Source organism: Equus asinus, chromosome 18, assembly GCF_041296235.1.
Source record: "Equus asinus isolate D_3611 breed Donkey chromosome 18, EquAss-T2T_v2, whole genome shotgun sequence".
NCBI lineage: Eukaryota > Metazoa > Chordata > Mammalia > Perissodactyla > Equidae > Equus > Equus asinus.
In genome coordinates, this window is record NC_091807.1 from 40,203,832 (window position 1) to 40,218,445 (window position 14,614).

General features: G+C 51.7%; 2 protein-coding genes across 4 annotated transcripts in view; one reads left to right on the forward strand and one right to left on the reverse strand.

Annotated features, from left to right (window-relative positions):
• Nucleotides 1-14,614, reverse strand: part of TSPEAR (thrombospondin type laminin G domain and EAR repeats) — a 182,092-nt gene that overhangs the window by 66,803 nt on the left and 100,675 nt on the right. For 2 of the 3 annotated variants that reach the window (XM_044751058.2, XM_070489033.1), the window contains exon 2: nucleotides 3,570-3,790. In XM_044751058.2, the coding sequence (XP_044606993.1) occupies nucleotides 3,570-3,790 (221 nt within the window). Of the gene's footprint in view, nucleotides 1-3,569; nucleotides 3,791-8,187; nucleotides 8,324-14,614 lie in introns of those variants that run through there. The other variant, XM_070489034.1, reaches the window with a different exon arrangement.
• Nucleotides 12,135-14,559, forward strand: LOC139041007 (keratin-associated protein 10-12-like). Its single transcript, XM_070489035.1, has one exon. The coding sequence runs from the start codon at nucleotides 12,194-12,196 to the stop codon at nucleotides 13,166-13,168; it is 975 nt and encodes a 324-aa protein (XP_070345136.1). The 5' UTR covers nucleotides 12,135-12,193; the 3' UTR covers nucleotides 13,169-14,559.

A 14,614-nucleotide genomic window follows, 5' to 3' on the forward strand; every position in this document is an offset into this window, starting at 1 on the left:
CAGAGAAGAGAGCCAGCAATGAAAAAAAGAAGGTTAGTGTAACAAAAGCTACAAATAGATACTTGCTTTCCTTTATTTTCTAAGCTTCTTTAAAGTCATAAAAGTATATTGTCATAATTATAATAATATACTGTTGGGTTTTTAACATTTATAGATGTAATATATATAAAAAAGAAGCCCACAAAAAGGACAAGAAGTAATAGAATTATATAAGAGTGGTGTTTTTACATCTTACTGGAATTGAGTTAGTTTAAATCAGAAGTTGATTCTGATAAGTTAAAATAAATATATGGTAAACCCTGTAGCAAACACTACGGGAAAACCAAAAAAATATAGTGAAAAAATCATTAAAAAAATAAAATGCTATGTTAGAAAATATTCACTAAATGCAACAAACAAAAAGCAGTAAAGGAAGACTAGAGGAATGCAGAAAAAAAAAAAGACAGGAGACACAGGAAACAAAAAAGTAAAATAGGCATAAATCCAACTACAGTTGATTCTCATTATTAGTGGTGATTTTGTGATATAAAGTCACCAGAAACAAGGAATTAGCAAATACTGACCTGTTGCTCCTAGGAGAAATAAAGAGGTAGGTTCCTGTGAGTCTCTGGCCTCATTTTTATCAACTAATCAATACATAACCTTGTTTTATGTGTCCCTAGGAAAAATGCACTGCATTTTCCTTCATTCTCACACATAATGCTTCTGAAACCAGATGTGGGTTTTTTCCCACACTGACCAATTCTCCAACACCAGCTGGGTGTCCTACAATTCAATTCAATTCCATTGTGACACTACTTAGCGTTAGTGTCAGACCCCACAGGTTGAGAGCTCAGTCCAACGAGACTGCTCCCTGACTTCAGACTCCAGTCACAAGTAGCAAGTTCCCAGGTTAGCGACAACTTCCACCCAACTTGGCTACAAATCAGAGGTTCCCATGACCCCCTCCTCCAGTTCAATGATTTGCTAGAGTGGCTCACAGAACCCAGAAAAACAGTTTACTTATTATTGTGATTTATTATGAAGGGTATTTTAAAGGCTACAGATAAACAGCCATATGAAGAGATACATAGGGTGAGATCTGGGAGGGTCCCAAGCGCAGGTGCTTCTGTCCCCATAGAGTCAACGTGCACCACCATCCTGGCAGGTGGATGTGTTCACTACCCCAGAAGCTCTCCAAACCCAGTACTTTTGGGATTTCATCATGGAGGCACGATCAATTATTAACTCAATTTCCAGCCCCTCTCCCCTCTCTGGAGAAGGGGGTGGGGCTGAAAGTACCAAGCTTCTAATCAAAGTTTGATCTTTCTGGGGACCAGCCTCCATCCTGAAGCTCACCAAGAGTTGCCTCATTAGAACAAAAGATGCTCCTATCACCCAGGAAATCCCAAGGGATTTGGGAGTTCTATGTCAGGAATTATTAGTGGAATAGAATTAAAAGTCCAGAAATAAACACACACATCTATGGTCAACTGATTTCAACCAGGTGCCAAGACCATTCAATGGGAAAAGAACAGTCTCTTCAATAAATGGTGCTGGGATGACTGGAAATCCACGTGCAAAAGAATGAAGGTTGGAACCCTACCTCACACCATATGCAAAAAGTAATCCCAATGGATCAAAGACCTAAATATAAGAGCTAATTCTATAAAACTCGTAGAAGAAGACATTGGGGTAAATCTTCATGACCTTAGATTTGGCATTGGAGTCTAAGATATGACTATAAAAGTACAAGCAAGAAAAGAAAAAAATAGATAAATCTGATGTCATCAGAATTAAAGCTTTGTCCCTCAAAGGACACTATCAAGAAAGTAAAAAGAGAACCCACAGAACGGGAGAAAATATTTGAAAATGGCATATGTGATAAGAGACATATCTAGAATATATAAAGAACTCTTACAACTCAACAATAAAAAGGCAACTAATCCAATTAAAAACTGGGCAAAGGACTTGAATAGACATTTCTCCAAAGAAGATACACAAATGGTCAATGCACCCATAAACAATACACATTATTATTCATCAGGGAAATGCAAATCAAAGCCACAATGAGATAGCACTTCATGCCCATGAGGATGGCGGGAATCAAAAAGTCAGATAATAACAAGTGTTGATGAGGATGTGGAGAAATCACAACCCTCACCCACTGCTGGCGGGAATGGGAAATGCTGCATCTACCTTGGAAAACAGTCTGGCGGTTCCTCAAAAGTTAATCACAGAGTTATCCTATGACCCAGCAATTCCACTCCTAAGTATATACCCATGAGAAATGAAAATATATGTCCATACAAAAATGTGTACGTGGACGTTTATAGCAGCATTATTCACAATAGCCAAAAGGTAGAAACAACCCCAATGTGCACCAACTGATGAGTGGATACTCAAGACGTGGTGTATGCACACGGGCAAATATGATTCCACCACAGAAAGGAGTGAAGTACTGATGTGCACTCCAACACGGATGAAGCTTGAAAACACACCACGTAAGAAAAGCCAGCCACAAAGACCATGTATTACCTGATTCCATTTATAGGAAATGTCCAGAATAGGCAAACCACAGATACGGAAAGTAAATGGGTTGTTGCTTGGCGCTGGGGGTGGGGCTGAGAGCTAACGAGCACGGGGTTTCTTTCTGCGGTGATGAACACGCCCTAAATGGACCGTGGTGAGGGTTGCATGTGTCCGTTGAATAAACTAAGCATCATTGAATTGTGCACTTTAAAGAGGTGAATTGTACGGTATGTGAATCATAGATATGGGAGCCACGAGCAGGAAAGTCGCTGACAAGACAAAGACTTCAACCCGAGAACTGGAGTTTATATAAAAAAGAAGAAAATGGAAATTATAGGAACTGAAAAATGCAATGACTGGAATTGGAGACAGCAGCTGGGTCTGACAGCGGATTGATGGCAGGAAAGGAGAGTGGTTCCGTGAACTGGACGTCAACGGGAACTATGGGGGCGGCATCGCACTCATCAGAGAAAACCAACACGGAGAAGCACGGTCGGCTGGGGAGAGCGGAGGACTCTGACTTGGAAACATGAGGAGTTTGCTGCACACTGTGAAGTGCATTGAACTCGAATCCACAGGGAAAGGCGGCAGCCGCCACCGGGCCTCACCTTCCAGGAAGCTCGCAGCCTAGTCGGGGAGGATGAGAATGAGAGCTGGGCCTGGGGTGCATGGGGCTGCAAGTCACAGGCAAACAGACCCCAACAGGTATGCTTTTGTTATTTTATTGTTTACCTTTCCCACTAAAGGATGTCAAACTAAAAACTCTAAGCACGTCCCTAGCCTCCGACAGATTAGCACACCAGCAAAACTATAATTGCAGGAATTACCAGTATAAACCGCCGGCAAATGGTCACACAGACCCTGCCTGCACACTCGCAGTGATGGGGACCTCACTACCTATCAAGGCCGGCCGCTCTTGATCCCAAAGACACCCTAGGAGACCTTGGCCGGTGTCTCGCCGCAACCTGAGTCAGCCGTGCCCTTTGCACGCTCTAGCACTGAGAACATCGCAAGGAAAATCAGGCCATTCTAACACGAAGATAAAAAGCGTCACTGACCTTTGGGGGAAGATTGGGAACTTTCAAAGTGACAACGATGGAAAATTCTTCAGGGAAGAGGTCGCATCTGATGAAAATCCTCGATGCAGGGAAGCTCATGGCGTGGGGGCTGGCGGCCGAGAGCTGGAGTCCTCGCACACCTTGAACCCGAGTCACCCTGACTCCGCCCGCAGCGCTGTCCGGAGGAACTGCCTCTGCCAGGATGTCCAGGGGGCGCAGGTCTGTGTCAAGGAAATCACAGGGGGGTTACACCAGGTCTGTTACAGGGCCCCCGGGAGTGGCAGGTTCTGGTCTCGACATGTCACAGCAGCCTCGCAAAGCCCCTCCAAGCAGTATCACGATGACCCCCCATTTAACCTGGGGAAATGGAGTCACCGAGAGTTAATGACCCACCGGGGCCTGCCCCTGACTCATCTCTTCTGCCTCTGAGAACAGAAAAGCCAAGTGTGGGGAGACTGCATTGCTTCTGGAAAGAACACGTGCTGTAAAATAAGCCGCCCACAGAGCGAGAGGGAAACACTCCTACTCAGAAGGGTCTGCATCCTCTAAAGCATCCGGATGTCAAGGGCAGGGACCACCCCGGAGGCAGCTGTGCATGTTGTGGGAGGGTCCCAGATTGACTGTAGGGAAAATTCTGGCATCTCGGGGGTTGGGGGCAAGTCTGTGCTGAGGAGCCTGACCAGACCCAAGCCTCCGGCTGGCCACGGCGTGCAGGTCAGGTTCCACGTCCTGTGGAGTCATGCCTGGTCGGGGCCCCTGGGGAGCACAGGGCTCTAAGTAAGCACTGTGCACCCTAAATTCACCCCCAAAGCTCCGAGAGACAGAGGGTACATGGGCCCTGCCTGGCGGAGGGCTGGCCCCTCTGGGATTTAGCTGTGGCCCCCTCATTAGGAAACGTGAGTCCACCACCAGGCAGGCTGCCTGGCTCCCAGAACACACCCGGGCCTGGCCGAGCCCCGGGCACAGGCAATTAGGGCGCATTAACGGGGGGGGGGGGGCCCGAATTCAGCTAATCCCAGTGTGAGCCTCTCCCTCCGTTGTTTAGTTAAACAGCTTCTTCCTGCTTCCACCCCGATCCTCGCAGACACGGACAGTCTTGGCTGTGACGCATATTCAGTCCACGTGCATGCGCTTCTCTATCTTTGCCTTGGCTACACGCACAAGGGGAGGGGTCTCCAGGTTAACAGACAAGGCGAGTTGTTTTTTTTTTAAAGATTGGCACCTGAGCTAACAACTGTTGCCAATGTTTTTTTTTTTCCTGCTTTTTCTCCCCAAATCCCCCTCAGTACATAGTTGTATATCCTAGTTGCAGGTCCTTCTAGTTGTGGCATGTGGGACACCGCCTCAATGTGGCCTGATGAGCAGTGCCATGTCCGCACCCAGGATCCGAACCGGCGAAACCCTGGGCCGCCGCAGCGGAGCGCATGAACTTAACCACTCAGCCATGGGGCCGGCCCCCAGACACGGCGAGTTTTGTACCTTCTCGGAAAAGTTCCTGCCGGTTGCAGGAATGGGGGAGGCACTGAGTCCAGGAAAGTCAGAGCTCTCTCTGGACACTCAGACACAGGCAAGTGATACAGTCCTGCCAATTAATTCTAGTCAATTCGACACAGATCCATTAGCACCTATTGTATTCACACTGAGAGACTGAGTATATAAAGGACAATGGCCAAGCCAGGTGCGTGTGGAGCGAACACTGACCCTCAGCCTTTGCAGCGAGCAGCTGGGGAAGCCGGACCACAGCCTCTGCGGCCATCGGCCCAGAACGGCCAGGACTTGGCCAGTGACTGACAGCTTCCCTGATCTGTGTCCCCACTTCCAATTCAGCACCAACCAGAAAAGCCAGATATGCTCCCTAACCCATCGCACAGGATGCCCAGCTTGTAGCGAGCCACCGCAGCCTCCACTGGGGCACAGCTGAGCCTTCCTTTCTTCCACCATAAGCTGTGCCCTCCCCTGCTTGCCTGAGTCTCTGCCAAACTCAGGTGATGGCTGCGGACGCCGTGCCACAGCCGCTCTGAATAAACGGCCTCTGCTGGTTCTCCTCTGGGTGGCCTTCCTGTATTCCACCAAGGCTTCCTGAAGTGGCAGTTCAGAAATCAATAGTTGTCGCCCTCAAGTTACTTCCACTTTAGCAGAGGGGCCGTGGTAGCCACAAACAGATTAACTCAGAGCTGGCTACACAGTGGACCTCAAGATCTTGAGATCCGGCCCACAACCGACGCACGGAACCTCTCTGAGCCTCAGTTTCCTTGTCTGTGAAGTGGGAGCGTGGTGACTCCCCCCTGCCAGGGGTCCAGCCGAGCTGGACAAAGAGCTGACCTGCCAGGTTTACAGCAGCAAGCCCAAACAGAAGGACCGTGAAGGCCTCAGTTACCTACTACAATGGTATAAGCGAGAAGCCAGAATCCAAGGAGGCGTGGGCCCCCTTCCCTCCTGCCCCACGGGGGGGCGTGGTGGGGGCCACACAGATGGAGCCCCAGGACAGAAGCCTCCTGCGATTGGATGGGGTGGAAGGGGATGGACGAGGAGGACGGGCTAGGCGTGGAACAGCCCTAGATACTGAGTCAGTGTTGGATGAGTGTCCTCAAGCCCCCACAAGGAGGCCTCTGAAAGGAGGTGTGGGGCTGGGAGCGCAGATGTAGTAGGACCGTGGCCGTGGGCCAGAGTAGTGATGCAGCTCCCTCCAGGACAGCAGGGCCCTGCCTGTGCCCCAAGCATGGCGGACGGGACAGCTTCCTCCCGTGGCCTGCGGGCGAAGCCTTAGTGACCGCCTACGGATTTTTGGCCAGCAGCCAGGCTCCTCGTGCCCCGAATTGTCCCCTGGGAAGGTTATCTGCACTGGAGCCCACGAAGACGGAGGTTGTTCTGGAGGAGCCAAGGTCTTCGCTGCAAGTGCAGGGGTGAGCCACAGGCCCCCAGCTAGGTGGACACCCGGCCACAGTTTAGACGGGCTCTGGAAGGGGTTCCTCTGCTGGGGGTGAGAAGAGAGAAAGAAGTAATGGCTAAGAAAATCCTCTTTACTCTGTGGATTTCGTTGATTTAAATTCTGTGCCAGGAGCCAGGAATAGTTCATAACCCAGAATTTAGGGTAGGGTATTATAAGAATTGCCCTATGGGACAGTGAGACTGACTATACAGCCACAGTAACAAAACAGCCCAGTTTGGGCCCAAGAAGAGGCAGAGGGACCAATGATGAGAAGAGATGCGAGAGCTCAGAGAGAGACCCTCAGGTGAGTGGTCCGGGTGCCATGTGGATCAATGGGGAGGATGGACTGATCAGCGGATGGTGATGGGAAAGCCGGGTTTCCGTGGGAGAAAACTCAAGCCGATTCTTCCTGAACAGGACACATCGTCCTCAACTCCAGGAGGGGTGAAAGGCAAAACTTGCGAGTTAGAGGGAGGAATCAGGGGCTGTCTTGGTGACATCGGGGTGGAGGAGATTTCTCAATAAACAGAAACTGTCAGGAAGAAGCTGGTACATTTGCTCACATCAAAACAAGAAGTTCCACTCAGGAGGGACACTGTGGGCAGTGCCAAAGGTCACAGGACAGAATGGGAAACAGTTTGCCATGCCTGAAACTGACCCGCGACAGAAGGGGCAGGGAGGCCCCGAAAACCAACAAGGAAAATGTAACAGCAATTCTCAAAAAAAGCAGGCAAACTACAAGAGAATAAACCCAAAGGGTTCACAGACATCATGAAACGCTCGAGTCAATGTGAGTCAGAGAAGTGCCAACTAAAACAGCAGCAAGACAGCACTTTCCTCCTATTATACTGGTTAAAAATGGAAATAGGAAAAAAATGTGATGATGCAGCATAAATGGGAAAACGACTTATGTTCCCTTTACGTGTTCAAAGCTGCTTTTCTTGACTTGTTTTAAAGGAAGTCAAGGGATGTGGAAAAAGCGCGGCCCGCTGGGCTTTGAATGGACCGCTGGCCTTTCTGGGGCTGGAGCGTGGGTACGTCCACAGCCTGGAAAGCCAAAGGCAACATGGTGACCAGGCCACTACAGCCACAGAGGCATTGAAACAGCAGCGACACCAACAATATCCCAGCAAACGCGCAACAGAGAGCTCCCTGGGCCGGCACAGGCTCAGCTCTTCATACACATCCACGCTTTTAAATCCGCACACATCCACTCCTTCAATCATCCTCCAAAGTCCGCCTTAGCTCCTTGGAGTCAAGGGCTCTCAGAGTGCACGACATTGTCCAGAGGGCCAAGCAGAGGGTACAGCAAGGACGGACGCCTCTCCTGGGACCCGCAGTGTCCCCAGCCTCTGTAACTGACCTCTCGGAGGCTCGGTCTCCTCATCAGCCATGGGAGATGGTACCCCCTTTCTTGTAGGGCTGTGGGAGGGACTGGAAGTATTGTCTGGCAAGTAGAAGTTGCTCCCCCAGAATGGACTGCCTCGCAATGACTAGATGGGAAATGGACTGCCCATCCCTCATGACGCAGTCACCCCTGTACTGGGCCACTTTTTAGGTCAATTTTTAACTCCCGCCTGAGTTTGCAGGAGGATCTGCGCCTGCAGGAGGGCAGGCTGCCAGGGCTGGCTGAGCAGGCTCTCTTGAGTAAGATCCATGTGGCTGGAAAACAGCTGATGTTAAGCTCACTTTACGTAAATAGGCAATAGGGCATGCAGGGGTGCCCCAGAGCTGACGCAGAGAGGTCCACACACAGAGCAGGAACGAGTCCATCTTCTGGCCCCACGCTTGCCAGCTCAAACTGGAACCTTTTCTCGTCTTTCTTGAATGTCGTCCATTAGGTTCACCAATCGCCTGGCCTCGCTGGGCACGCAGACGTTCTGGAAGCGAAAGACAGTGCGTGCATCATGCGGGCTGCAGGGCTGGCACAGGGACAGGGGCTTGATCCGAGCTCTTCCAGCACAGGATGCTCAGCTACCCTCAGGGTCCCACCCACAGAATGCACCTCCTCTGATCCCAGATGCCTCCTGCTGCTCTCCTCTGCCAGGAGCTGGGTGGTGGGGGGTGGGGGGGAGGTGAAGAAGCAGGGGAAGTCCCTGCCCCCAGGGGACCTCTGCAATGAAAGCACGCTCTCTCCTGCCAGGCATGATTATCCCTGCGATCCGGCCAGCTTTCTGCATGCCCTTACCTCACGTCCTCCTGGCGAGTGAAAACACGTACAGCAGATTCCAGCTGCAACAGCCTCCGGTTGCAGGATGTGAAAGTCCAACCACTTAGCACCTGCCTTGAAACCCCACTGCGTGTGAGTCCTCATCGACTCTGTTACCCTTAGAACATGTGTCCTGGATCCAGGAATAATGGAGTCGGAACCAGACCTGCTCATTCAAAGCCTCAGGTTATGGGCAGGACCGTCGGCACAGAGAGGATGGTGGGACGCAGAGAAAGGAGGGGGAGCCGGGGAACCTTATAGGACTAAATGCTGCCATTCGCGAAGAAGAAAAATATCAAATCAACCATCTGAGCTTCGACTGAAGAAACTTGAAAAAGAAGAGCAAATGGAACCCACGGCAGGCAGAGAAAAGGACAAGGCGGAAATCAAGGGAACTGAACACAAAAGAAAAAGTCCCCAAAACCAAAGCCAGTTCCTTGAGAAGATCAAGAAAATTGATACACTTGTAGCCATGAAGGGACCAGGGGAAAAAACTGAGAACAAACAAGTTTATCAATGTCAAGAAGAAAAAATGGGATATTACTAAACATTTTTGAAGAATTAATATGTTAATAAGAGAACTTTATGCACCACACAACACCTGGCTATTCAAAACCGTAGATGAAATTGACCAGCTCCTCAACAGGCACAGATGGCTGAAACTCATTAAGGAAGAAACGGAAAACTGGAACGTCCCATATCTGGTAAAGAAAACTCTGGTTTCTTAGAAAATTCTACCAAGGATTTAAAGAAGACAAATGCCAACTCTCCACCATCTCTCGTAGAAAACAGAAAAGGAGCAGACGCTTGCCAATTCCTTTCCTGAGGACAGCATTACCAAAACCAAGGATGATGCGATAAAAGGAAACTACAGGCTGATATCCTCACGAATACAGACTCGAAAATCCCAAATAAAATATTAGCACATCAAATCTAGCAACGTCTAAAAAGGACAACACGTCACAACCCAGTGGGGTTTATCCAGGAATTCAAGACAGCTTCAACATTCAAAAATCAGTCAAGCACCTTTCCGTACTAGCTTCTCAATTTCCTGTGGATGTATAACTATTTCAAAATTAAAAGCTTAAAAAATCAATTAATGTAATTCACCGTGTTAATGGACTTAAAAGGAAAACTATATGATCACCTCAACAGATGCATAGAAAGCATTCCATGAAATCCAACATCCATTCATGACAAATCCCTCAGCAAAGGAAAGGAACGTTTTAGCCTGAGAAAGCCGAACTAGAAAAAACTACAGCTAACATGATCCTTAACGGTGAAAGACTAGATGTGTCCCCTGCGTGTCAGTGGACGTCACAGGCCTCCTTGCTCTACCCACCGGGGGCCCCGGGAGCAACAAGCACACCTATATCCTGATCTTGGTTTCCAAAGGCCATCGCCCCCTAAAAGGAACCAGGGCTCCTCGGAGAAGTGGGTGATCCCAGGGAAGTGACAGGGAAAATTCAAGAGGAGCTTTGCACGTTTGTGCCCTTCGTGCAGATGTGAGAAGTCAGGGAGGGGAGGCACGCTGAAGGGGTCCAGGGGCCAAATGAAAGAGCTCCCAGTGGTGGAAGCTGGAATGAACTGAACAAGATCACGATAATATCGCAGTATAACTCAATAAAATAAATATTCTTCGGTCCTTATGGAAATAAATAACCGAACAAATAAATAAATGGAAGAGAAGGAACAACTCTTTCTTACAGAAGAATTTGAATTAACAAATGGAGATGGAATGTGGAAGGGGAAAATCACCGTGAGGCCACCACAGTAACCACAGCGGCCACGGCTGCAGGCACAGTTCCCAGAGGGTGGGCGCCAAAGCCAGCGGGCAGACATTTCAGCAGAAACTAGATATTTGCCAAGACAAAGAATCTCTCCCCAATCTTTGTGATTACAAAGGGAAAAATAGTCATATCCCCAGTGACAAGACTCAGCAACATTGGGCTTCACGGGACATGTGACTCCTGGGGGCTTCTTCCCAACATACGGCAGCCCCCAGTCTAATCGTGGGAAAACAGCAGACAAACCCAAATCGAGGGACGTGCTGCAACACACCTGACCAGTGCTCCCCAAAAGTGTCAAGGTCACAAAGGACAAGGAAACTGAGCAACTGTCCCAAACCAGACGACACCAAGGAGGCCTGACAAATGCAGCATGGGGTCCTGGAACAGCTGGAGGACGTTTACGGGAAATGGTGAACCCAAGCACTGTCTGTCCTGGAGTGAATGGCGATGCACCGAGGCTGATTTCTAAGAATCGGCAATTGATCTCTGGTTACGAAGATGTCAACACTAGAGGAAGCTGGGCCAGGGACCTATGTGAATTCTCTGTACTCTCTTTACGATTATTCCATAAACTAAACTAAAAAAAAAAAATCATCCCGTGAGCTCAAGCCCTGCCTAGACAAGCAGAAGACATGCGTGTGCTGCCGAAGGTGTCATGCCATGTGCCACCTGCACCTGTCCTTCACCGGCTGCTGCGGACGGGGTCCTGGGAAAGGAGACCTGCTCCACTTTTCCTTCTGTCCCAGACTCTGGCACTAGGTCTGCTTCTGTTATGGGTTAAATTGTGTCCCTAAAACGAGGCTGCTGCCCGAACTCCCCCAATCTGTGAATGTGACCTTATTTGGAAATAGGGTCTTTGCAGATGTAATCAAGTTAAAATGAGGTCATGAGGGTGGGCCTTAATCCCGTCTGACCGGGGCCCTTATAAAAAGGAGAAATGGGGACAGACACGCACACAGAGAGAAAGCCATGTGAGGATGGAGGTAGAAATGGGGGTGAGATTCCACAAGCCAAGGAAAGCCAGACTGCCAACAACCAGCAGAAGCTGGGGGAGAGCCTGGAGCAGACTCCCCCTCACGGCCTCAGAAGGAACCAGCCTGCCGACACCTGGATCCGGGACTTCTGCCTCCAGAATTGGGAGAGAATACACTTGTGTCGAGCGAGCCGGCCTGCCTGTGGACCTTTGCTGTGACAGCCCTTGGACACTGACACAGTGCTGCACACGAATCGTGACTCACACTACCTCTGTTTAGGAACCAAGTGAACCTCTTCTCCAACCTGCCAACCACGGAGGCACCTGGCCTTGCTCACTCAGCTGGGCATGCACAGCAGCTAACCCCTGAGCAGGGGCACCCCACAGACATGAGCTCTGCCGGGGCCCCTCAATGATTCCTGCTAGAACAACAAGTAAGCCATACTCCACTCCAAGTTTTCTTTCTAGGACTAAAACAAGGAAAGGCACCCCGAGCCAATTTGAAGAATTTTGAGAGTGGAGCAATGACTCCAGGGAATAAACAGCTTCTGTTTGTTCTGCAGGATCCGGCCCCAACAGCAACAAGGAAGGAGGGCGTGGTGAGCGCCTGGGGGAAAAACACAGCCTTAGAGGGGTATAAAAGCCAGATGGCCCCCAGCACCTCACACACACACACTCACACACACACTCACACACACCCTCCTCCAGCCCCACCGCCCCACCATGGCCGCCTCCACCCTGTCCGTCTGCTCCAGCGACCTCAGCTATGGCAGCCGGGTCTGCCAGCCAGGTTCCTGGGACTCCTGCCCCGACTCCTCCTGGCAGGTGGATGATGGCCCAGAGAGCTGCTGCGAGCCCTCCTGCTGCGCCCCCAGCTGCTGCACCCCGGCCCCCTGCCTGACCCTCGTCTGCACCCCTGCCAGCTGTGTGTGCAGCCCCTGCCAGTCAGCCTGCACCAGCGCCTGCACACCCTCATGCTGCCAGCGGTCTAGCTGCCAGCCCTCCTGCTGCGCCTCCTCCCCCTGCCAGCAGGACTGCTGCGTGCCCGCCTCCTGCACCCCTGTCTGCTGCACCCCTGTCTGCTGCAAGCCCGTGTGCTGTGTGTCTGTCTGCTCTGGGGCCTCCCCTTGCTCAGACTCCTCATGCTGCCAGCAGTCTAGCTGCCAGCCGTCCTGCTGTGCCTCCTCCCCCTGCCAGCAGGCCTGCTGCGTGCCCGTCTCCTGCACCCCTGTCTGCTGCAAGCCCGTGTGCTGTGTGCCTGTCTGCTCTGGGGCCTCCCCCTGCTCAGACTCCTCATGCTGCCAGCAGTCTAGCTGCCAGCCCTCCTGCTGCACCTCCTCCCCCTGCCAGCAGGCCTGCTGTGTGCCCGTCTGCCGCACACTCATCTGCTCCAAGGCCACCCCCTGCTCAGCCCCTTCGCGCTGCCAGCCCACACCCTGCCCCCCGTCCTGCTGCAGACCCTCCTCCTGCGTGTCCCTCATCTGCCGCCCCGTGTGTAGGCCCACCTGCTGTGTGCCCGTCTCCTCCTGCTGCAGCCCCGCCTCCTGCCAGCCCAGCTGCTGCCACCCGGCCTCCTGCATGTCCCTGCTCTGCCGCCCAACGTGCAGACCCTCTTCCTGCGTGTCCCTGCTCTGCCACCCCACGTGCTCCCGGGTGGCCCGCTGCAGCCCCGCCTCAGCCCAGAAGTCCTACTACTGACTGGGCATGTCCGTCCCCCAGGGCCAGCCGGGCTCCAGGTCCCACCCTGCGACTGTGGTCCTCTCAGCCCCCTCAGTCCTGTCCTGACCTGTTAGGTGGCTGCCCCCACCCAGGACAGGGTGAGGTCCCCTCTGGAGGCTGACTGCCACATCCTGAAGTGCTCCAGCACTCAGACCATTTCCTAGAGCCCGAGGTCCAGTCTGCTGCTGAGTTGGATGCTGTGGAAGACCGGGACGGCCATACTCAATGCTGTGGCCCTTGAGGGGGCTCCTAGGAAGTCCTCATGGCAGTGGCCCCCGCTCCATATCTACCACCCCTCAGAGTCAGCTCCGCCTCCATCTACGGTGTCTCTGTCCCCTCAGCTCCGTGACCCTGAGCCTTCTCTGGACGCACGTCAGCAAAGTGACCAGTAAATGCCCGTGACTCTGAGTGAGCCATTGACGTCTGTCTTTCTCGTTAGTCCTCAGCTTGACCACACGTCCACGTTTCCCCTCCGTACACAACACTCTGCCGTCCTGCAGAACCTTGTGTGGTTTCCTATGGCTCCCAGGGGTCCCAACGGGGTGACAGAGTGCGGGAGTGGGCTTTCCAGCCGTTTGGCCATTTGGGGCCACCTTTGGCTCATCCTTCACCCTCCTGTGCTGTTATTCACTGAATGGTTCTTTCCCTCCATTTCACCTTGTAACTTCTCCTTCTCCACAGACCTGTTTACCATGGGGTCTGTGCAAATAGGACACCACCAAACCTGAGCTGGAGTGGGGCGTGGTGATGTTTCTCATGGAGCTCAGAGCCCCAAAGAAGTTAGGCTGAGGCTTCTCATGTCTCTCTAGGACCCACTTTTCGAGTCCCTACTTGGAGAATGTTGGCGGCATGCGTCAGTCCCCGGGGCAGTAGATATGCCTCAGGTTGGGCTTGAGCTTAGCGAGAGCACTTCCCAGAATGGAAGGAGGTGGACTCAGTTTCAGAGTCAGGGAAGACGTGAGTGTTCAGAGAAGGAAGCAGGGGATTGGCTGGACGAGAAACAGAGCTTTCAAAACAGGGAGTCAGACCTGGCTCTGGGCCACATGGGCCTGACTCATCCTCCCACCTGAATTTATTGGAAAATGAGGCAAAAGATATGAAGCACCTGTTTTCAGACACTGACAACTGGCAGTGCAGAACGTGGGTCCCCAAGAGGAGGGAAACAAAGGAGGTGAGCCCTGGGATCACCCAGCTCAGAGGCTGAGAGAGTTCCCAGGTCGCAGCACACAGAGGGCAACACCCACAGCACAGTGGTTTTGCTGAACTGAAGAGGCAGAAGCTAGCGTCCCAGGAGCCTGAGGCAGCTGGGATTTGTGGGGCAGACACAGAAGAGGGAGAGATACAGAGACAAGCTCCATGGGGTTCCCTAAGCTGTTCGTTCAGAGCTCAGAGCCACGTGAGGCTGGACAAGAACAAGCGTGGAGC